Source organism: Corylus avellana, chromosome 1, assembly GCF_965113065.1.
Source record: "Corylus avellana chromosome 1, dhCorAvel1.hap1.2, whole genome shotgun sequence".
Taxonomy (NCBI): domain Eukaryota; kingdom Viridiplantae; phylum Streptophyta; class Magnoliopsida; order Fagales; family Betulaceae; genus Corylus; species Corylus avellana.
Genome location: NC_142490.1, coordinates 10,336,677 through 10,359,774, shown reverse-complemented (window position 1 = coordinate 10,359,774; position 23,098 = coordinate 10,336,677). Strand labels below are relative to the sequence as shown.

At 35.0% G+C, this 23,098-nt stretch overlaps 1 protein-coding gene across 4 annotated transcripts; it reads left to right on the top strand.

The window, feature by feature from the left end:
* Window positions 1-8,739: 8,739 nt before the first annotated feature.
* AT-HSFA7B (winged-helix DNA-binding transcription factor family protein) lies at window positions 8,740-12,599 on the top strand. 4 transcript variants are annotated; one of them, XR_009439012.2, is made up of 4 exons: window positions 9,352-9,587; window positions 10,050-10,149; window positions 10,341-11,572; window positions 11,686-12,599. XR_009439012.2 is itself a non-coding variant. In XM_059582404.2 (2 exons), the coding sequence occupies exons 1-2, from the start codon at window positions 9,285-9,287 to the stop codon at window positions 11,106-11,108; spliced, it is 1,071 nt and encodes a 356-aa protein (XP_059438387.1). In that variant the 5' UTR covers window positions 8,740-9,284; the 3' UTR covers window positions 11,109-12,599. The 4 variants fall into 4 exon arrangements, 1 of the variants encoding a protein (XP_059438387.1); XR_009439011.2 differs by having other exon boundaries at window positions 10,044-10,149; XR_009439010.2 differs by lacking the exon at window positions 10,050-10,149 and having other exon boundaries at window positions 8,740-9,587.
* Window positions 12,600-23,098: the final 10,499 nt, after the last annotated feature.

Here is a 23,098-nt window from a genome sequence, read left to right as displayed (position 1 = left end):
TAGTTGTTATGCTGTTTAAGTACTTTTCATAGTTAGCTTAGTTGGTAGTTTTAAGCTTCTAGTTATGTTGTTACCATTTAATCTTGGTTTAAGCATGTGTTAGCGTTTCATTATTGTTGGGCATATTTCATTATGCATGGAGATGTTATTTTGGGTTAGGAATATGTTAGGAACCTTATTGTAGCCTTAGAACTTGCTTAAGAGTGATTAGAATGCTATTTGGTTCGAAATGGGTTTTTGAGAGAACGTTTTCACTTTCAGGCCGAACGTTTAGCTTTGAGCCCAAACGTTCGCTAGGTTGGCAAAACGTTTAGGCAAAAACTCAGATTGGACATTCTTATGTTTATGACTCATTTTAGCTCAGGTTTAGAACTAATAATAGGTATTTTCTCAGTATTTGAGGTTATGGAGTCTCAAGGAGATTTTATGGATAAGCCTTACGACTTGAGAGAGTACAAACTCACATGGATATTTTATATATATCAAACATGCATATTTACAACTTTCATGAAATACATTTTGGACTTCTGTGAACTCTTTTTTTATGAAAACGTATGTTGATTAACAAAATAATAATAAGACTTGTAAAAGCATGCACGTAAAAGACGAATAAGACTAATTGCATCCTATGACATGGTACACCGGTACGTGTAGGATAACGACCATAGGCTTACTATATAGGTTAAATCTATGGTCAAATGTGTGTGCTTTTATATGTGTCTTGGATTCAATGATTATTGGTGATCGGTGTAGCCATGTTTGATTGTTGATCATTATAGGATGAACATCATTAGTAGCCTGGGCCGCTAGTGATGGACGGTAGCATGCAATATTCAGGGCACTGGTATTATATTACATGTCACTCGAGACAGCGTCAACCCCGTCAAAAAGTGGTAATATAGTTGAACTATTACATGATTCTTGTATTACATCATATACTATATTTATATTGCATCCAAGATAAACTGTCACCTCATAATGCTGCATGTGCTTTATAAACAACTGAGTTCACTATTTAATGGATGGTACGTCATGTGAATTTATACTCATTAATTTGTCAGTCTTACCCTTGTATTATTTCCCATTTTTCTCTATATTTATGATGTTATAGATAGTTTAGCAGAAGATGGATACTGCGAAGTATTCGGTAATTGTGTAGGACTTGATCTGAGTGACGCTTAAGGACTTATTGCAAGCTTAGGCGGGCGCTCATGGTAACTAGTACTTTTGGGTTATATTGTAGACTTAAGAGTTTTGATGCATGCTTGCATATTAAGGTATAACATGAATCACTTGGTAGATGCTCTAGTTGTAATGATTAATGTTTAAAGAATCTTAATGCTTTCCGCTGCTTAGTATCCTCCCTCTTTGAGGAGTAGAGATCCCTGAGTCTTGTTCTTAGCGGAATAAGGCTAGGAGACGAATTGTGGAGTTAATTATCAGTTAATTAATTTCTGGGGCGTTACAAAGATATTGCCCCTTTCAGCAGAGTTGGCGCTGTCCCGAGGGACCTATAATACAATGCTGGTGCCTCGACCATTGTATGCTACCATCCATAACACTAGCAGCCTGACCGAGTCCTAACTTAGGTGGCCCATGCTACTACTGACGTACTTCTTGTAGTGACCCACTCATTAAGGCTGCGCTGGTCACAAAATAATCATTGGATCCAAAGCCCATATAACACATCTACATAGTTTGACTATAGAATCAAGTCTATATAGTAAGCCCATGGCCATTATACCGCACGTACCGGTGTACCATGTCATACAATTTATCTTATCAACCAGCTATTAAAGTAGTTACCAAGTTGTATAAAAATATAGACATGCTCATATCATACGCGTGCTCAGTTAGCTGACATATCGCACATTTTAAAGGAAAGTGATCGTAAGTGTTTACTTATCTCGTACGCTCGCTTGAGTCATCCGACATCACAAATCCCTACTATAACGAAATATAACACATCGTTATATTTCAGATGTGTTGAAATACATTGAGCCTTCATTATAAGTTTAACACATACTTCATATGTGTTGTTACAAATATCTACCTAAATTAATAGACAAATAATTGTATATTTTACCCGCAAGTGCACGAGGTCAATATAGTTGTATAGGGTACAAGTATGGGGTCATTCCCACGAGGATTGCTAAATTTTCTCTAAAATAAATTCCAAAAGTAAAGCAAAATAAAGATTGGTTTTGAGTTGATAATAATAAAAATGTATGACTTTGATATCCACCACTAATTATATTTAGATAATATATCAATATGCCAATGTTTTGATCATGTTATGTGTATTTAATGTTTGTCAACCTAAGGACATGAGTGTATATTTCTTAAGCTATAGATTTTCTTAAGCAACGAGTTAAGCATGGATATATACTCTAACTCTTTTCTTTCTTAAATGATTTAGCATAGGTGTATATTAAGTTGTTTTTTAAGAAAGTATGATTTTGTGAAAATCGACAAACACATGAAGCCTAGAGCATGGGTATATACTCTCGGTTCCTCATGTTGATTAATCCAAGAACCCGGTGTGAATTTTTTTTGTTACTTTTATTAAACCTAGGACTCTGTCATCCAAATTGATTAACTAACTAGTCCATACCACATGCATATGTTGATCAGGCACACACATATGAGAAATTCATGAAAGCAGACATTAATCAAGTTAAATATCACAACATGATCATCACAAAGGCGCCAATATTGAATATTAACTAAACATAACTAGGGCTTCAATCTAGCCCTACTAAATAAATTAGTTACACGTAAGTTTGATGTTAAACATCTTCATAAAATAAAAGAAAATGAAGGAAAAAAATAACCCCGAAACTTGAACTTGAAGAGCTCCAATTCTTCTCAATGGAAATTGTTTGTCTATTCTAGAGGTTTAAGGGTCTATTTATAAACCTTATGAATACTCTAGAAACCCTAAAAATCGTAGGGTTTGAGCCCTAGTTCGCACTAAGTTACAAAACTCTAAAAGTCACACTTTCCATATCAAGGTTGGCGGCTGACTTGGCCATTACGCACGGGTGTGCTCGATCGTAGCCCGTGTGCGATCGATCGCATATATGCGATCGATCCTATTTGTGCTGGGCGCTCGATCGCAAGTGCCTTGCACATTGTGGTCTTCGCCTGTAGTGCGCTCGATCGCAGGTCCCCTGCGATTGATCGCACTACCAGAGCCTTCCATATTCTCAAAATAGCTCTTTTAAGTCCGAAACTTCTGAGATTGCTTCTTTTTCTTCCAATGACCTACAAAATCAAGGAAAACACATAAAAGAATTAAAATTGCATAAATTAATCAAAACTAAAGGATTAACACATGTAAGTTAAGGGCTAAAAATATGAATATTTTAGCACTTAACAATATGCTCTCATTCATTGATCATTTCATTTACATGCATTACCTCCTAGAATTGGTGAGTGGGTTTGAGGTTAAGAATTTGTCACACTTAAGGTTGTCTTGACCTTAGTTATGGTTGTCAACACACATATGCACTCTTGTGGTCTGTGCATCACCTTTGCTTAGGTGATTGTATTATTTTGTGATTGCATTGTGTTGTATCTTTTCATGCATTTGGCTTTGTTTATACTTCTTGCCTATTGCATGCTTGTTTTCCCATTGATGATGTTGTTGAAATTTGGATAAACCAGGGTTATTCTTTTTCAAATATTTGGGATCTTTGTTTTGTGTATTTGAATGAATTAGGTACACCTTAATTCACATGCTCATGTATTTTGGGTGTACGATTGGCATTTCATTTCTTGACTCGCACTTTTGATACTCTACTTTGGATTTGTTTTTTAGGAGAATATAGGGTTCATGGTTAATGATTGTAGATCTTCCATACCTTAACATGTTGGGTTGTTTTGAAATTGCTTTTACACATGAGAGTATCTTGATAACATTTTAATTTGATTCTTCTTTCTCCCATTACATATTCCCATAATATGTGAAATTGATGTCAATTGTCTTTTGATTGTGTTAAGAGATTGTAATTGATCATTCAAATGCTGTAATTGTGAATTTGTGCCATTTTTGTTAAAATGTACTTGAGATTTGCAAATGCCATGTTGGTTGTGGTCATACTCTTTGTCTTTGCTTTCATGCATCTCAACTTTGTTTGGATGACTTGAATTGAACATTTGAATAAAATGTGGTTATTTGAATCCGTTTGCATTCTTCATGTGCATAGTTTTCCCCTACCATGCTCATTGTATTCTTTGACACATTTTATGAGACATTTTGGCACTATATGTTTTATTACACATGATTGTTTATCTGTTGCTCTGCGTTTAATATTTTTTAACATGTGTCATTGTTATTGTTGTTTTATTCTCTTTCTTCTTGTCCTATCAATTAAGTTATTGATATAATGAGCCTATGTTCATTTATATATCCCTTTGTTCATTATGACAAAAAGGGGGAGAAGTTGTTAGTTTTGAGGGGGAGACTTGTTGGTTATGGGGTTGAATAAAGTGATATCCAAGTTTGGTGTGGTTATTAATTGTTATTTCCCTTATTTTTAATGAGTTTGTTTAATGTTTCCAGAGAACATGTACAATACACATCTTCGATCAATCTTAGTCTAGTAGTGGCTTGTTAGGCTTGGGTGAGATTATAAAATGTTGGTATTTACTTAATTATTGTTGTCGCTAATGTATTTTGGGTTTTGTCATTGAATTGCCAAATGGGGAAATTGTTAGGTTTATTTTGGCCTTATAAAATGATCAAAGCATATGTTTGTAATTTTCCATTCTTGGATGAAAATTGGGTGTTTGATAGTTCATAGAGGTCTCTGTTTTCTCGTCACGATTGTCGTCATAACGAAACATGTAATATGGAGTTACTGTTTTCTCGTCAGGAGTTGCGTTAGGACGAGGATGTAACGAAAAGTTTTCAGTGTACACACTGAAAACACTAGGGCATGAGCTTTAAGATAATCTTTTCCATTAAATTTAAAACAATGAGAACATTCATTATCTCTTTGTTCTCTAGCAAATGATCTAGATTCCTTCTTCAAGTTGATGTTCCCACAATGCGACATGTGATTACCCAACGTATTGATGTTGTTTCGACCAATGATAGGTCTCACTCTATAATATATCTAAGTAATCAACATTTCACATCTAAGTTCACGAATTCCGTAGGATTTAGAGTAAATGTTAAGTCGTTGTGCACATACACCATTTATTATACATTATAAACAAATGATGACTCATGTGATCATGTTCGGTGTATAACATAGCCTTGCCAATATTCCAACATATTAAGCTGAAGCCTCCATGCTTCTCATGACCAAGACAAATCATTTGAAGTTTAATATGTTATAGTCTAGATGGAGTTCCGAGTTCCATTTACGATTATGAACAATAAGTTTTACTCAGGACCTTTAAGTATGATCTTCTGTAATATCCACACCATCACTCAAATACAATGCATCTTAGGGATCTCATATTCATATAATTGGACAATACACAATCACACATATGTACCATGCAATAATAAATGTATATGTATTTTATTCTAATCAAAACATTATCCAATCAATTGGAGTTTTGGACACCATTCCCAACACTCTAGCATCCTTAAATCATAATTAGAGTGTATTTAACCCTAATTTATTCTTGGGGTATCACAAAGAGAGTGTAGAATCTTTTGAACCATTTTAACCTTGGGGACTTTTTCACCTAGACCTCGCATCGAGTTCACAATCTCATTCAACGGAGCGTAAAATTCTCCAAACATTTCATCTTTCTTCATAGTGATGATCTCAAAGCAAGATGTCAACATTTATAGTTTTGGATTTCCTAACCCCTCTTGACCCTTCATGGATCTTTTCAAGAATATCCCAAGCTTCCTTCAAAGTTTCACATAGTGTGATATGACAAAACTCGTCTAGAGAGACACAGTTGAAAATAGAGCTTAATCCCCGATTATTCCAATTACTTTTAACAGTGTCAACTTTACTCCATTTTATCAAAGCCCCCTTAGGCTTAACAAAACATTTCTCAACAGTAATCCATATATTGTCATTCAAACCTCTTAAGTATGCTCTTATACAAACTTTCTAATGTGCGTAGTCACTTCCATTGAAAATGGGAGGAGAACTATCCCGTCAGAGTTCTCAACGACAACGTGCAAAGCTCAACAAATTCTCGAAGTGCAAAGCTCTCCGATCCTACTCCTCCCATTACAAGAAAATCTATTCTCTCTCTCTCTCTCTCTCTCTCTAAAAATCTGTTTGCTTGCTGAGAAAAACCTTGGGGGCGTGGAAAAGAAAATTTTGATGCTTTGGATTCTTACCCGCCTCGCCCCTACCAACCCAACCAACCAGCCTTGCCTTACCCAAAACCCGGCGAATTTCGTAGTTTGAATTCGGGTAGTGGGTTGGGTCTTTCAAGCTCGCTGGGCTCGAGTCGAGTGGCTGAAAATGCCAAAACCCACCCCGAACTGACCTGTGCCCACCCCTACTCACTAACCCTGGTCAATCTCTAGACTCTGTAAAAACAATAAGCTCACTTGCTTGTCTCCTAGCCGACCATCTTCATGGAACGCATTTCCTTACTAACCCCTTAGTAGACTTCTTCACGTTTATAGAACAAATACGGTCGTAGATTGTGGAACCACAATCAACTCATCAAGAGAAATGATAGCCTGAAGCTTTCACCATGTCCTCTTGAAAACAAACTTTATAGGAAAGAAATTTTACTCATCACGTCTTAACGGGAGTCATTTCGCGTTAAGACGTGATGAACAAAATACGCAAATTTGAGATCTGAAATTATTCAAGTCTTAACGAGAAAGGAGTCTCGTCATGACGTGAAGAGTAAAATCATCTTAGTCTCGTCACAAGTCCGTCCTAACAAGCCATCTGGCGAGAGAACAGAGAGCTCGCTATTCAGTCATGTCACGTGCTCGTTCTGACGAGTCATGTGATAAGAAACCAGGAAACTCGTTCTTCAGTCATATTACGTGCCCGTCCTGACGAGTCATCTAATGTAAAAGCAAGAAGCAATCTTTGAAGTGCCGTCACGAGCCCGTCATGACACATATCTGACCAAAAAACAGAATGCTACCAAAATGCTCCTAATCTTGCACCCTTAATTCATGGTTTTAAACAACAAAGATAAACAATGGACATTTGCATTGAATAAAGCCAAACTAAAACCTAACAATAATTGTACCATATATACAGTAACTTTTTTTACAAACACCTAAACCAATTCCTTCAAATTTTTGGTATATCAAGGGTTAAAAAAATAAATAAATAAATAAATCAACGGATAAGGTTTAACATATGGAAGTCGTAAGTAGTTTGTTTTTTTGTCCAGATTTGCTTTGGATGAATTAATATATAATATTATAATGGGGTTGTAATTTTAAATAGATGTGGTCCTGCATGCTGACATGGGATGTGAGTCACTAGTGCGATTCTCTATGGCTGTACCCCAATAGTTACATTAAATATTTGCAACTTGTCGACAAAAATAACCATAAACAAATGCAACTTGGTCGGAGAGAGAAACCGCGTCTTCTACCATTTCCTTACTACAATCTACAACACCCAAAAAACCTACCTTTCTCACTCGGCGAGGAACTCACTAACGTGTCACCTCCACCTCTCGCCACGTATGTGTGTGTTTTCTATGAGAGCTATTTATAAATTTTTTGATCTTTGGGCAATGGGATGATGATACATGTCACCTCGGATGAGTGCCACGTCCCACGTGCTATGCAAATGTTAGATGAATATTATAAAAGGGGAAAGGAAGAAAACAAAAAGAAACAAAAAAAAAAAAAAAAAAGAAGATTGGTAGCTTCATAGGTGTAATGCAATAAGATATTTTGCTAAAAAATTGATTCTTGTGCCTTATTCAATTAGGAGTGTGGGAAATCTAGTGCAAATTGGAAGCTAATTGTTGGCAATTGGTCCATGTGTCTCTTCTTCTAGTTGGTATATAACTAAAACAATTAAAAAGGAAAGGGGTAGTAAAAAAACGTGACATTAGAGGGAAAATAATTCAAATGCTACGAGAATATTATTTATCTATCTTTTGTTTATTTTCCATCCATCTCCACCATTTTTGTTTAAATCAATTATTGATTTCATAAGATTCATATGTATAAAAAAAAAAGGGAAATGTCAGGTATTTTTTCAGTGTTCTCTTGGTGTTTTTTCAATGATTAAGTGAAAAAAAAAAAAACTTACCTTGCTAGTCCAAAGATAAAAAGTACAACACAATATTCACGTAAAACTAGAAAAATACATACGCATCACTATATTTATGAAATATAATCTTGACTATAAAATAATTTGTCAAGAGTATCCTATGAGCTCAAGATTTTAATATGAAAAAGTTGTAAAGGTATTTCTTATTCTCCATTATTGTCCTATAAAACCTTCCATAATACTTTGTGATTCCCACCAAATTACAAGTGGGATGTATCAAAAAAATAAAAAATAAAAAGTGGGGCTTATCAACCCATACTCCCACCAATCAAATTTCAGAAATCAGTTGTGGCAATCAAAAACTCTGTTTCTGTGAGATTTGTGTGCCCCCACTCTATAACTCTACGATAAAAAAAATTTCATCCTTCCAGAAAGTTCCTAAGGACCACTCTCCCCTTCCATGCACCAACTTGCCAACTTGCATAAAAAAATTGCAAGTTGCTTGCCAGGAGCTCTAGAACTTTCATCATAATTAGAATTTTTTAATCACCCTCTTTTGCTCAATTTATACCCTTAACACTCTAATCTTTTGCCTTCTTTGTTGTAAAACAAGAGTGTGACAGACAACCTATTTCATGTAAGTGTAACGGCCTAAACGTCCTTCCAAGAAAGAAAATGGCGTATGTGTCTCTGCTCTGAATCTTAAGCCTCGCTTTGTTCTCCTCTTTTCTTCATCGTTTTCACTCACCCTGTCTGATTTTCCAGTTTGTTTCATTGATTCTCGGTTGGGTTCTGCTTCTTTGTAACTTCGTGGCGTTGAAAGCTATATCTTTTTCAGGTCTACTCTGTTTCGTCTGAATCAGCAGCTTGGCGTCACAAACCCATTTGATTCTTCTTTCTTTTGAATTCTTTTTGTGTTGTTTTTAATCTTATTCTTTGCTATTTGCAACCAGTTGATCGAATTATATCTGGAATTTTTTGGGTATTCAATTATATTGTTCTTATCAATCTGGAATTTGCATTGGACTCTGTTTTGATTTGGAACTTAGAACAACAAATTGACATAGCAATCGAAAGCAATCAATATTTTCGGAAATGAATCCTTTGTATCCAGTGAAAGAAGACCCTTCTGGAATGGGTTCATCGGACCCGGGCGGCTACCCGCCAACGATGCCTCCACCACGGCCAAAGGAGGGCCTTCATGACATAGGACCTCCACCATTCTTGACCAAGACCTTTGACATCGTCGATGACCCATCTACCAATCACATGGTTTCTTGGAGCAGGGGAGGCAGCAGCTTTGTTGTGTGTGATCCTCATTCATTCTCCACAAATCTCCTCCGGAGATACTTCAAGCACAACAATTTCTCAAGCTTTGTCAGGCAGCTCAACACTTATGTAAGGATTCTCTTCAGCATGAAATTTTAAGTAGTTGTCTTTCATGATTCTGAGATTCTATGTTTATGGTACACTTTATTTCAATTAGATCAGAAACAAAACGAGTTGATTTTTACGCTGGTTCCTGGATGAAAGCTGAGATATAAGAACTTGTTTTCATTTAGCCCTTTGTGTTCCTAATAGTTGCATTTTGAGCCCCTTCTTTTTTCCACTTTTGTAAAGCATTGGTTGTTTCATCTTTATGCATATATGCTCATTGAACTGTGAGAATGTCCTGCTATTAGTTGGATGTTAATCATTCATTAGATTTATCATTTTCAGTATAAGGCATGGTTCGTGTAAGTGTTAGATCTATGTTCATGAACAAAAAAGATAGTATATTTATTACCTTTCGCTAGATTATTCATTCGATGTCCTCTTTTCTTCTCTTTTTCAATTGTAATTTCCCATTACAAGCTGCAGTTTTACTACCGCTACTGCTTCAACTTTCTTATCTCCTAAGCCATCTCAATGGCCGCTTCTGGATATGGGACCTTTATCAATTTCAATTTGGTTCCAACAGGTAGATATAATATATTTGGCATTACTTATTCACTTACGTTATCATGTGCAGCACATAATAGTTTGATCTTTCTTGCCAGTAGAATAACGAGTCTGCTCAAAGTTTGATGGAAAATGAAGTTGTGGAGCCGATTAGAGATTTAATTTTCATCGGTTTGTGGCACCACTGAGTCTCGAATTTGAATGTTACAGGGCTTTAGAAAGATTGATCCAGATAGATGGGAGTTTGCCAATGAAGGTTTTCTAAGGGGCCAGAGACATCTTCTGAGGAACATCAAGAGAAGAAAGGCACCTCCTCAACCTTTCCCTCCACAAGCTCTGGGTCCCTGTGTTGAGGTTGGGCGGTTTGGAGTAGATGGAGAAATGGATCGTCTGAGGCGTGACAAGCAGGTTCTAATGATGGAACTAGTGAAGCTTAGGCAGCAGCAGCAGAATACTAGAACCTACCTTCAAGCAATGGAACAAAGGTTACAAGGGACAGAAAAGAAGCAACAGCAAATGATGTCCTTCTTAGCAAGAGCAATGCAAAACCCAACCTTTCTCCAGCAGCTACTCCAACAGAAGGAGAAGAGAAAGGAACTAGAAGAAGCCATAACTAAGAAAAGGAGGAGGCCAATTGATCGAGGACCTAGTTCGGTTGGTGGTGTCGAATCAAGTCGGAGTGGTGAAGGATTAAAACCCATTAAACCTGAGCCTCTTGAACTGGAAGTATCAGAGCTTGAAGAACTTGCATTGGAAATGCTAGGATTGAGTAGGGCAAGAAAGGAGCAAGACAAAGAAAAGGAATATCTAGAGCCAGTGGAGAGTAGGGATAGAGAACTTGATGAGGGATTTTGGGAAGAATTATTCAGTGAGTCTCTTGAGGAAGAATTAAGCATAATAGGGAGTGATGAAGGAGGTGAAGATGAAGATGTTAATTTCTTGGTTGATCGCTTAGGTTACTTAGGTTCAAGCCAATAGCCAGACATTTTGTGCATTGCTACTCGTCCTCTTCAGTTCACTGCCTCGATGACCTATTCTTTGGTAGCTTTTGCTAGTTGTTTCTAATCTCTTCTTTCTTTTTTCTGAGCAATACAGGATAGGGGAAGAAATAAAAGAAAACAAATGGGAATTACAAGGATAATAACCAAAAGAACCATGTGCCGCAGCCCATTTAGCCACTAGATGAGCACAAAGATTAGCAACCAGTTGTTGCTAATCTCTCATTTTGTGTAGTTTGGGTCTTACATTGATCTGGATTTCTTGCTATTGGCAGGACAGGAGAAGTACCAAGCAGTGTATCCATGGAAATATTTGGTGTTTCTAACCCTCTATTTAACTGTTTTCCTGTTGAACGCCCCCCCACCTCTTATTGTTCTATTTCTTGGTTAGGTTGCAGGCATTGCTTCGCAGAGTATGGTAGTTCTTATCATGATTGTCTCAAGGTTCTTGTTTCTTTTCATCCCCTTGGAAACCCCCCACCGTTCAATGTCTACTGCATCATTTTCATTTATCATATCTGCCTCTTGTAATATATTCTGGCCTTAAATCAATGTAGATCGTTCGGGAACTGTTGAAACTGGAAAAGCTGTAGCCGCAAGCTCAAAGAATCACAATTGAATGTTGCTTCTGAATACAAGTGTCTGTCGGTTTGATATTTAATTTCTATGCTCTGAGTTTCCCTTTGTTGTTTTACAAATGCACAGAGCCGGTTTACTTTAGTTTCTACCATGTAGATTTTTCCGTGCCATGGCAATTTGGTTCTCATGATCAGTGGTTGTCTTCAACTGTGGCTCTAAAGTGGTAACGTATTGCATTCTTTATACCCTAACCGGACAAATCTTTTCCGAGTAATGCTATATACTACACTTCTATTTCTCCTCTATCTGCGTCAACTTTGACGTGGATAAAAGTGAAATGAGGGTGTAGCATGTAGCATTACTCGTCTTTTCCTAACGATTCTATTCATGTTGTTGAAGTCCGCCAGATGAATACAGGAGTGCTAAATAGAATAACTGGGTTGAAGTGCAGATTGTGATTCTTTCTACAATACTATAGTTGCCTCTCGACAAAGAGCAATATATTTTTCTGCAGTGTGTTATATGAATAATAAGTGAGACTTTATGCTGCAGATATTGTAACAAAAAGTGGTCGGATAACCTTGGTTAAATGTTACTTGTTCTAGGATTCAGAAGATAGTCGTTCTGTATCTGAATCGATATGTGGCTGCATGCAGCCACAACTGATTTCTGGGTGGCAATGTGAGCATGCTTACACCACTAGCTCGTGAGAATGGTGGCCAAGGCCTAGAATTAGATTATTTTGTGCTTACAGGGCAAGCTGCTAAAACTTTAGTAGCAAGAAGTTTGATGAAACTCCAGTCTTAAAGTATTTACTGTGACATGTGGATTATCCACCCCCTAATTGTGAAACTAATCTCACATTGGTGTGATACTCAAAAAGTTAGTCCCATATTGGGTGCATAAATTGTTCACGTTGAGTGGATAAATTATAAAAATGTGCTCATGAGAGCTAAGTACTCCTTACTAGATGAGACTGAGCTTTATAATTGATTTTAGGGAGCTCTAACTGCAACTTGGCTAATCTTTTTTTAGTGATAGCGCATATGTAGTTAGCACATATGTAGTTAGTGGTTTTTCTGAATCATTACAAAATAGTATTAGAGCAACCTATTAGTACAACGTGGCATTGAGGCATTAAATGATTTGGAACTACATTGAGTTAGTGAATTATAAAGGTGCTCATGAAAAAGTCTCCCTTTCTAGATGAGACTAAACTTTATAATTTGACCAGTTATTTTAGAGCAATAGCGCATATATGGTTATTGTTTTTTCCGGACCGTTATACTAATGCTTACACAACTATCTGGTTCTATATATGAAAGCATTTTTAGATCCTAGTCCAATATTATAACCATAGTTTGTGATTATATGATGCTAGAGATAATGCCCTAAAAGTCAATTAGAACATTGAGATCAATTAGAACATTGGGCATATTTTTATATATTTCTTTAACATATGTACGTATGTGTTTAGTCCTTAAGCTACATTGAATATGTTTCAAGTATGTAAATGAAATTATCACACATAAGATCTAAATAATAATATCTTATGGCTTACAAACCCTAGTTCATAATCTGTAATAGGATTTGGCATTCCATTTGATAAGAAAGACTTTTGATTGATGTGTTGGTGCGTTTGGAATACATTGGACTGAATCATGTGAGTTTTTATTCTATAAACTATTGTCAATTGAATAACTTGAACTCACGACTGCTTATATCATTGACTCTTAATCCTAAGAGGAATGTGAACTCAAATAAAAAATGTATTTTACTTTGATACATTTGAGAGTAAGATCTTTAATGGTCCAAATTTCAGTGTGTTGGGCAATCAAATGTAATATTATGGGAACATTGCTCCTTAAGATGAAATCATAATCTCTTTGACCGGAATAAAAGAAATATAAAATATTCACTTAAAATAGATTTAATGGGGACTAATTATTATGAATCTCGGGGATGAGTATTTTTGTTAGGAGTTATTAAATGAAATACACTCAATGAAATATGATTTCAAGAGAATAAAAATAACCAAGAGCTTAAATCAAGGACTTAAGCATGAAGAGATAATGTGTAGTACCCCAAGTAATTACTAGGTTGTGTTTGGCTTAAGTGAAAGGGTTAACAAGTCAACTAAGTTCATTAGAGTTCATTGAGAATACGAATTTTGACTTTTAGATTCGGATTGAAAGTTCGCTACTGAACGTTCAATCCGAAACCCTAGTGAAAAACGTTTGATCTGAAACCCTAGTGGAAAACGTCCAATCTTGGACCATGGTCCATTGCTTACCAATTTTCTTAGGCCAAAATACCATAAACCAGCCAATTTCAAATTGGATTTGAGGCCCCAACATGGTATTCGGCCTTCTCTAACCTTGAAACAGAGATCACTCACTCTAAAAGACATGGGAAAATCCGAATTCTAGCGAAACCCAATGCCAGTTATTGAGGTAACACTACTTATTGATAAATCCTTACCTTTAGGTCCTTTTAAAATTGATTTAATTATGATGGAAGTCTCCTTCTTGTCGACCTAAATGTACTTAAACGAAGAAAAAAAAATGTGGTAATTTGATCATTTAACAACTCAAAATAAGTTAGAATAATTAGTGAGTTTGTAACTTCAATTAAAATGTCTAGTGCAAGTATTGTACTTTCTATCCATATTAACGTTTGATTTACATAGAGATGAGACATTGCAACAAATTCTTCAAATTATAGAGCCAATTGAGAATATTAAAATTTAGAGGGGATTAAGAATAAGGTTATACTTCAAGGTAAAGAGTATAATTTATCAAATTTTAAAGGAGAAATACTGTAGAGGTCCATGGAATTTGACCTTTTAGCGAACCACTCCTTAATATATGCTTTGTTCTCAAATTATTCCCACGATACACATGTATTAGGGTTTTTAACATAAATTGTGACACGTAAGCATAACACAACGTTAAACCAAATAAAATAGCTCCACGTGTGCAAAAGTGTCTCATTAACTTCACACGTGGCGAAAAATATGAAAAACGAAAAGAAGAAAGAACTTACAAATTACAATTCTCCCCCCAAATTAAAAAAAATAAATAAAAAAATACCAAATAACCAAAAAAAAAAGAAAGAACTGTTGACGCCTTTATAAATCGGAAAGGGGACGATTGCTTCCCTTTAGATTGGCAAGGGGTGGTAGTCAGCCCTTTGAAGGGTGACACCCCTCACAGATGAAGTTGGTTACCCATCAGGAAAACAATTGCAATGCCCCTTATTTATAATAAGTGATCGCCCCTCAAGAGGGTAACTACCACCCGACGCAAATATGAAAGGTTGCCACCCCTTGCTGATTTGAGTTGTCATCACCCCTCCTAGATGTGAGAGGCAATCACCCTTCATAGATGTGGCGGGCTATGAAGGTTACCACTTTTTTGTAATTTTTTTATTGGATTTTTTTTTTTTTTTGGTAATTTGTAAGCTATTTCTATTCTTTTTTATTAGGGGAAACTTCACTTACCCCCTGAACTTATACGCCTTTGCAAACAGCCCCCCAAAGTTTAAAATCTCTCACTTTGATGTATAAAATTTTAATTTCATTCCACTTACCCCCTTCCATTAGGATTTTCTGTGAAATCCTAACGGAGCTCCTCTCACGTGCCGTGCATGTGATTCATTTTTGCTGAACCTTACAAAAATACCCTTGAGCCTATTTTTTCAAAATCACAATTATGAAAGCCATCGTTTGAACCCTAGCATCTCGAAATTTGGAACTCATTTGACAAACCTTAAAATCCTGATTCCACCCAACTAAAATCGCAATTTGAAACCTTGTAAACCAATTCCAACCCTGAAATCGCATTTGAAGAACCATTTCAAGACCCATAATGGCTAGTGAGCTATTGATATTTGAGGTGCATTATAAAGGTTCTTTTAATAGGAAAAATAGGTGTATGTATGTGGGTAGGTGTGTACATAATTACTTAGTTCATGATGTATATAATATGTCTTTTTTGGATATAGAGGAAATATGTAAGGATTATGAGTATAGGTCTGGTGACCTAATTCACTACAAGATACTTGATAGGTCTTTAGATGAAGGGTAAAGGCTTATATCATCTGACCATGATGTAAATAAAATGGTTTCACACCGTATAGGGCATGGTCTAGCTGAGTTGTACTTGGTTTCATTTGATGTAGTAGAAGTAGATGCGAAAGAAGAGAATGAAGAATATGAGAGGGCAGTAGTATATAGGAAGGATGCTTTCTGAGATGAAGTTCTTAGTGTAGATACTGATGCTAGTGCATCAGATGGGGAATAGCATGTAGAGTCTGAAAAGGAGAGGGGTTCTGGTGTTGTTGAGGATGAGGAAGATAGGGATGCACACCGTGCAAATGAGGAAGAAGGTGATAATGATAGTGAAAGGAATTCAGAGGATGCACCCAATACATATATGAAAGAAATAAGGGGGAAGATAATGAAAATGATGACAATAGTGAAGATTTTGTCCAAGTGATATACTTAGGTCTTCCATTCCCAGTGATTGTGAGGGTGAAGAGACATCAAGTCATCATGATGTCACTAAAATGGTTCAATTTAGCAAAGAAGATATGAAAAATCCAGTGTTGCAGATAGGTCATACATTTGTTGATGCGACAGAGTTCAGAAAAGCAGTGAAGCAAGCAAATATTTTGAAGGGGAAGGATTTAGTGTTCAAGAGAAATGAAACCAAAAAAGTTAGAGCAGTTTGCAAAGACAAGAAGTGTAAGTACAAGGTTTATGGGAAGCAGGTAAAGGGTGAGTCTACATTTATCTTAGTGTCACTTAAGCCAAACATACTTATAGAAGTTTTGCAAAAAGAGGTCAAAGCTAAGTGGAATGTAGATGCCCATATTAGTTCGTTGTATAGGGCAAGGAAAAAGGTGCAACGAAAAATTTATGATAAGTTCGATGAGCAATACCATCGGTTATAAGACTACTGTTCAATAGTTAGGACGACCAATGTGGGCAGTTGTTTGATTCTCATGGTTGATAAACCAATGCCCGAGGTCCCATGTAGGTTTCAGAGGTTGTATGTATCATTTGCAGCAATGAAAACTAGTTTTTTACAAGGGTGTAGGCCTGTGATAAGTATAGATGCATGCTTCTTGAAGGGTATGTACAAGGGCCAGTTAATGGTTGTTGTTGAGAGGGATGCCAACAATAGTATGTATCAAATATCCATTGCGGTTGTAGAAGCAGAAACAAAGGATAGTTGGACTTGGTTCTTGGAGGCACTTGTAGCGAATCTTGGCCCAGCACCAGCACAAGGATGGACTTTTATATCTGATCGACAAAAGGTAAGCATACTCCTATTTTTTATTTTACATTTAACTAACTTTCATATGGGACACTTGTATCAAATAAAGTCTGACATATTTTCTCTTACCATATGTGCATGGCCTAGTACCAAGCCTCGAAATGGGTATGATGAAGAAGAAGAAGAAGGATGAAATGGTAAGCCCGAAGATGAAGAAGAAAGATGAAATGGATGAAATAGGTATGAAGAAGAAGAGGTTTTAATCGAATTTAATCGCAAAGAAGAAAGACAAGTGTTCTATCTGAATGAGCAGGGGTATAACGGGTGTTTCATCAAAAATGAATCACGCGCGCGGCACGTGAGAGGAGCTCCATTAGGATTTCACAGGTAAGTTGAACGAAATTAAAGTTCGATACACCAAAGTGAAATATTTTAAACTTTGGGGGGTATTTGCAAAAGACGCGTAAGTTCATGGAGGTATTTCCCATTTTTATTATTATTGTTTTTTTTTTCGCAATGTGATGCTTCTATACACATAGAACTATTTTATTGAGTTTGACGTAGTCTTACGCCTTCATGTCACAATTTCATTAAAAATCTTAACAACAAGTATGCAGGGGAAACAATTTGATAACGAGCATATCTTATGTAATGATTTAATAAATTTTCAACCCTAAGGAGTGATTTGATAGAGGGTTAAACCATAGGGACCTTTACAATATGTTTTTTTCCAAAAATTAATTCTATTTTTCCACACTTTGCATCCGTAGTTTATCAAGTTTTAATTAACTAACTGCTGATGTCTTTATTCTTGTTATTCTGAGTGAATTAGCAGGTTTGAAGAAAGATTTTAATAAAAAAGTTTATATCAAAATAAATTGGTAAAAAAAAAAAAAAAATTATATAACTTGTTTAAACAAAATAAATTTGTTGATATGAAATTGGTAAAAAATTATGTCAACAAATTTAACTTGTTTCTTCATTTATATCAACAAATTTAAAATCATTTATTTTTCTGTTTTGCAAGAATCGATTTCTTCATACACCTAGCTCCTTAATTATATCAAAATAAATTGAGGCTTTGACTTAAACAAGACAACAACTGCTCCCTAGCTAATCTATATATGTTTTCTGGAGAAGGACGATAAACAAGTTGTAGGACAACGTTTAGAGGATTAGGATTCTCCACAGATCTACGATGAATATTTCAATGATGAAGATCTTGTGATGGCAATGTAATCAAGAAACTACTAAAAATTGGGACACATATCAAGTGTTTTGTGAAAGTCCTTGTTTAAGGTTGGTGAAAGTCCTTGAGCACATGCAGCTCAATGTTTTTGGTTGGAACACCCCACCAGTCAATTCGATGAATATCTCTGTAAGGAGTAGATTGGGTTAGTGTTAAGGTTTCATACATTTACATTGACAATTTTGGAGAAAAATAGTATATAATATACATTTCCTACTACACAATGAAGAAACAAGTTATGATCAAATTTGGCAATAATTTATTAGCAAGGAATTTGATTGACAAAATTGTATGATTGCATGCAAAGAAGTTTTTGATCCAAAATGTGAAGGTCAGCCATATGAAGTACAAAGTTGAGTTTGCTTTCAAAACGTCATCAGCACAGTCCATTGAAGTGAAAAGAATAATACTATTCTTACTCTCATTTTTTTACACAACTTTTTCACTCATAGGTGACTTTTAAAACCACCATTAGATATGAGATGGATGTTTATTCGATTTTAATCCAATGATGATTTTAAAAACCACCTATAAATGTGAAAATATTGTGTAAAAAAGTGAGAGTAAGTGTAATATTACTCAATTGAAAAGGCATAGTCATCAATCATCTACAAGATTTCACACAAGTATATTTGAATTCAGAAGTTATTTTTTCTTTTGTGTAAAGATATTATAGAAAGAAGGGTTGGAAGAGCTAATTTGGTATCGCAATAGATCGGGGAGGATTGATCACATTGTTGTCATACATCTCATTATCTTCCTAGTGACATTTGTGTGCAAATCAATGATTTATCTGGCTTCATTGCAAGAATCAATATTTTCACACAGTTCTTCCTACATCAGATGCACTGAATGAATGCATTTTATTATCCTTTTTCACACGATGAATTGACTAGCCTAAGATGACCCTAATTAGCATCGTAGAAGTGAGATTCTGCAGGCTTTATCACATATCAGTATCACAAGATAGCAGATTTGACAGAATTAAACATAGAATCTGAGCATAATTTATGTTAGGGAGGAGTTTGAGTCTTTGACATGCAACCATTTAAATTCAAAAACTGTTGCATGCATGCATATATATATATAAGAGCACTTAATTGGCAGTTAACAATAGTAGTCTGACCATGACAGTTTGCCAACCAATGCCAACAAGTAGTAGCCGATAGCTTTGCCTGTTTCCATGGCAGCTGCCTACTAAATTGAGTTTGACTGCCCATATTTGTAGCATTAGCCTCATTTTTCATTAGGCTTTTTGGCTGGAATATCATCTTGCAAATCCTTGAATCACTAGCCTCATATGCCCTATAGCCCATTTCCTTCCCTATATTTAAAAAATAAAAAAAATCACAAAAACCCACTCACATCAATTTCCCTAAATTTAACCAATACCCTTTGATAGCTACAGTATTTCTCAATGTGTAGGGAATCAAAAATGGTTCTTTATACATTATTTTAATATAAATATTTCTTTTTCCTATCTCATGTTTCATCTTTTTGTCTTTCATTGAGAATTGTATTGGAATTTTGTTAAAAAATGTGAAGGTAGGTAGGAACTTATATTTTGTAAAGAAATAATATTTTAATAGTATAGAAAAATATAAAATAAGTTATTATGAAATATAATTTGATAGTGAAGCAAAAAGTAATTTTGTTTATTAGCTAAACTTAAGAAAAATTAAAGAAAAGCTGCTCTAGTGGTATTAGAAGCAGCTTTTCATATACAGTTTTTCCTTCCTCCTCTCTCCACCACACACATCAATAAAAAAAATTAAAAATTAAAAATTAAAAAATTATCTTCCCTAGTGCCCTAGATGCATGATCGATATATGTACTTGCATATGCTTAGGAAAAAAAAAAAAAAATCCTTGCATGCATGTATAAGAGTACTTGTTCTCCACGGCAACACTAGGTAGAAGATGCTACATACTCGCTCTGAATGCCATGTAATCAAAGAAGGCGATAGAAGGGTTTCTTCGCTTGTCTTCATCATTCACAGACATTATGGAAAAGTCTAAACCGGTAGTTTTCCTCGTGCCTTGTTTGCTAAGACACCTACGTGATGTGATAGAAAGTGATGTCGGTCTAGAAATGTTATATATTATATTCTTATTTTTTAAATTATATTATAATTAAAAATTAAGAAAAATAAATAAATAAATAAGAAAAACATATTTGACTTGTGTTAATTATGGCCACCAAAAGGGAAAGAAACGTGCTCTAGTGGAGTTGTTGGTTTAACGTGTCACTTAAAAAAAATTCTTGTTACTAAGAGACAGAAAATGACTCAAAAGGGGTTGATAGGGCAAAGTGGACCTTATGCTTTTTTTTATTATTATTAATTTGTTCCAATAATTTATTAACACTACATTTATAGAAATGCATGCACTCTATTAAAGTATTAATTAAATGATTAAATTTACATATTCATATATATCAACTTAAACTTGCATGAGAAAAATAATAATTTAATATGGTATCAGAGTCATAGATCATGAGTTCGTGTTCGAATCCTAATTCCGTTAATTCAGCCTTTTCAATTAAAATCTTCTACATATTGGGCCTCTATTAAATGTGTCCATGAGAAAGAGTATTAAAATATTAATTAAATAATTAAATTGAAATGTTAATAAATAGCAATTTAACACACCTCCCAAAAGAAAAGCAAAGATGAGTTGACATTGTCTCTCTTCTTTTTTGATTAATGTCGATTCATTACGGTAAATTTCATAGTATTTAAAAAGAATAGGGTAAAGTTCACTTAACTCTCTTAAACTATCATCTCAATGACAATCTATCCGGCCCCAAAACTATCAATTAAGACAATTTACTTCCCGAACTATCAAAACAATAACAATGTACCCCTAATACTAGCAAAATGACGAAATTACTCTTATAGAATTTTCAATCAGACAAAAATACCTTTAAAAATTTGAAAAAAAAAAAAAAAAAAAATTAGTAAGGATAATTTCATCATTTTGTTAAAATTTGGGGTACATTGTCATTGTTTTGATAGTTTATGGGGTAAATTGTCGCAATTGATAGTTTATGGGATAGATTGTCATTGGGGTGATAGTTTGAATGATTTAAGTGGACTTTACCCAAAAGAATAATAAATTTCTGCTGATAAATATGAAATTTTAGACCAAGGTCCCCACATCCAACCTAACTTGAAGTTAGAATGGTCTTGATTTTTGTTTGTAATTAGAATGGTATTAATTTGAATATTAATCAACGTGTTGTAGCCGCCTAAATAGTTGGAAATAAAAAGGGTAGAAGATTGAGGTGACAAGTAACCAAAAAGAGCCAAAATTGGGTAATCAAGTGGGCATACAAATGAAGTCTGATTTCTTGTCCTACTTGGGTCCTCGGGCACACCCTTTACCCGCTTCTAACCCGTGACCTTTTCTCATGAGAAGGGTCAAAACATATTAACCCTATTTCTATCTACTCAGTCTTACTTTGTGGAAAAATAGGTGACCGTCCAAATTATTAGTAATTTGGGATGACGCTAATGTCAGAGAGTTCATATGAACCATATATGTTTGAATAAATGGTTGGAACAGTCTAAAATTTATTTGGGTAAGTGAGTTTCATATAAATTCTCTTACATTAACTACTTAAATTGCTAACAATTTTTAGGAATGCACATGCGAGCAGATATTAACCGTCCGCATTCACTATCCGCAACTATCTGCTAACCGCACATGCGAATGTAGATGCAGTTAGTAAAAGTCACTATCTACATGTGCAAATGTGGATAGCGGTTTTACAGTATGCAGATGCGTATACTCTTTATATATAATAATTTTATATATATTATATTTAATAAATTCATCATAGTGACGTTTTGATTAGGTATATGTTATATATACATTGTTTTAGGTTTTTTTCTTTTCTTAATTCACTCATTCACTTGGGTAAAGAGACAAAATTAATGTGAGATTAATATATTTTCAAAACATTAGGGCTTAAAAAAAATCAAAACAAGTCCAAAACACTAAAAATTGACCTAAATTATTTTCAAAATTATTTAAAATAAGTTGTTATAGAGACCCAAACAATGCCCAAGAGACTAAAATAAGCTTATTACCTAAACTACGAATAGCGGATAATAACCGCACAGATGCAATTAGTGTACATCCGCGCATGTACATTCCTACTAATTATTGTGGATTTTTATTTTCCTAGGATTCACCATTAACGGATTTAGTAAATTCTAAGAGATTAAGCTTAAACTAGTTAAGATGAGGCATGATTACAAAATCATTTCTGATCGACCAAACCCAATATTTTCATACTTATTTATAAAGGAGAGTCTGTTAAATCTTTCCAACTTGACTTGCCCCATTTGCATGTGATCATAAATTTATCATTTTCATGAGATACGGATAGAATTATTTCTATAATTAAATCTATAAAATGTCTTTGTTAAACGAACAAACATGCCTTTTTTTTAGTTTATCTTTTTTTTTTTTTTTTTTTTTTTTTAAGGTATTGTGAAGCAAATTGAGTTTAGTTTTGGGGTTCTTCAAAATTCAAATCATACCCAAAAAAAAAAAAAAAAAAGGAAAAAGAAAATGAGGAATCAAAAGGATATCTTTATCTTTGGCTGTGTGACTGTGTCTGTCCTGGAAGAGCTTTAATAAGGATTGGGTATGCATGTGTGTCTGTCTTGGAACCACGTGAACCCGACACGTGGGTCGAGGTTGGGGTCCAGCTCAGCTCAGCGCTCGTGACTTAAAGCGGAAAAAGCCTTTCTCGTGAGGTCATCATAATCCTTCCGGTGGGGTCCCCTGATTTTGACTTGGGCTTTTTCTTTTCCCCCCATTTGCAATTTCGGCCACTCACTCTCTTCAG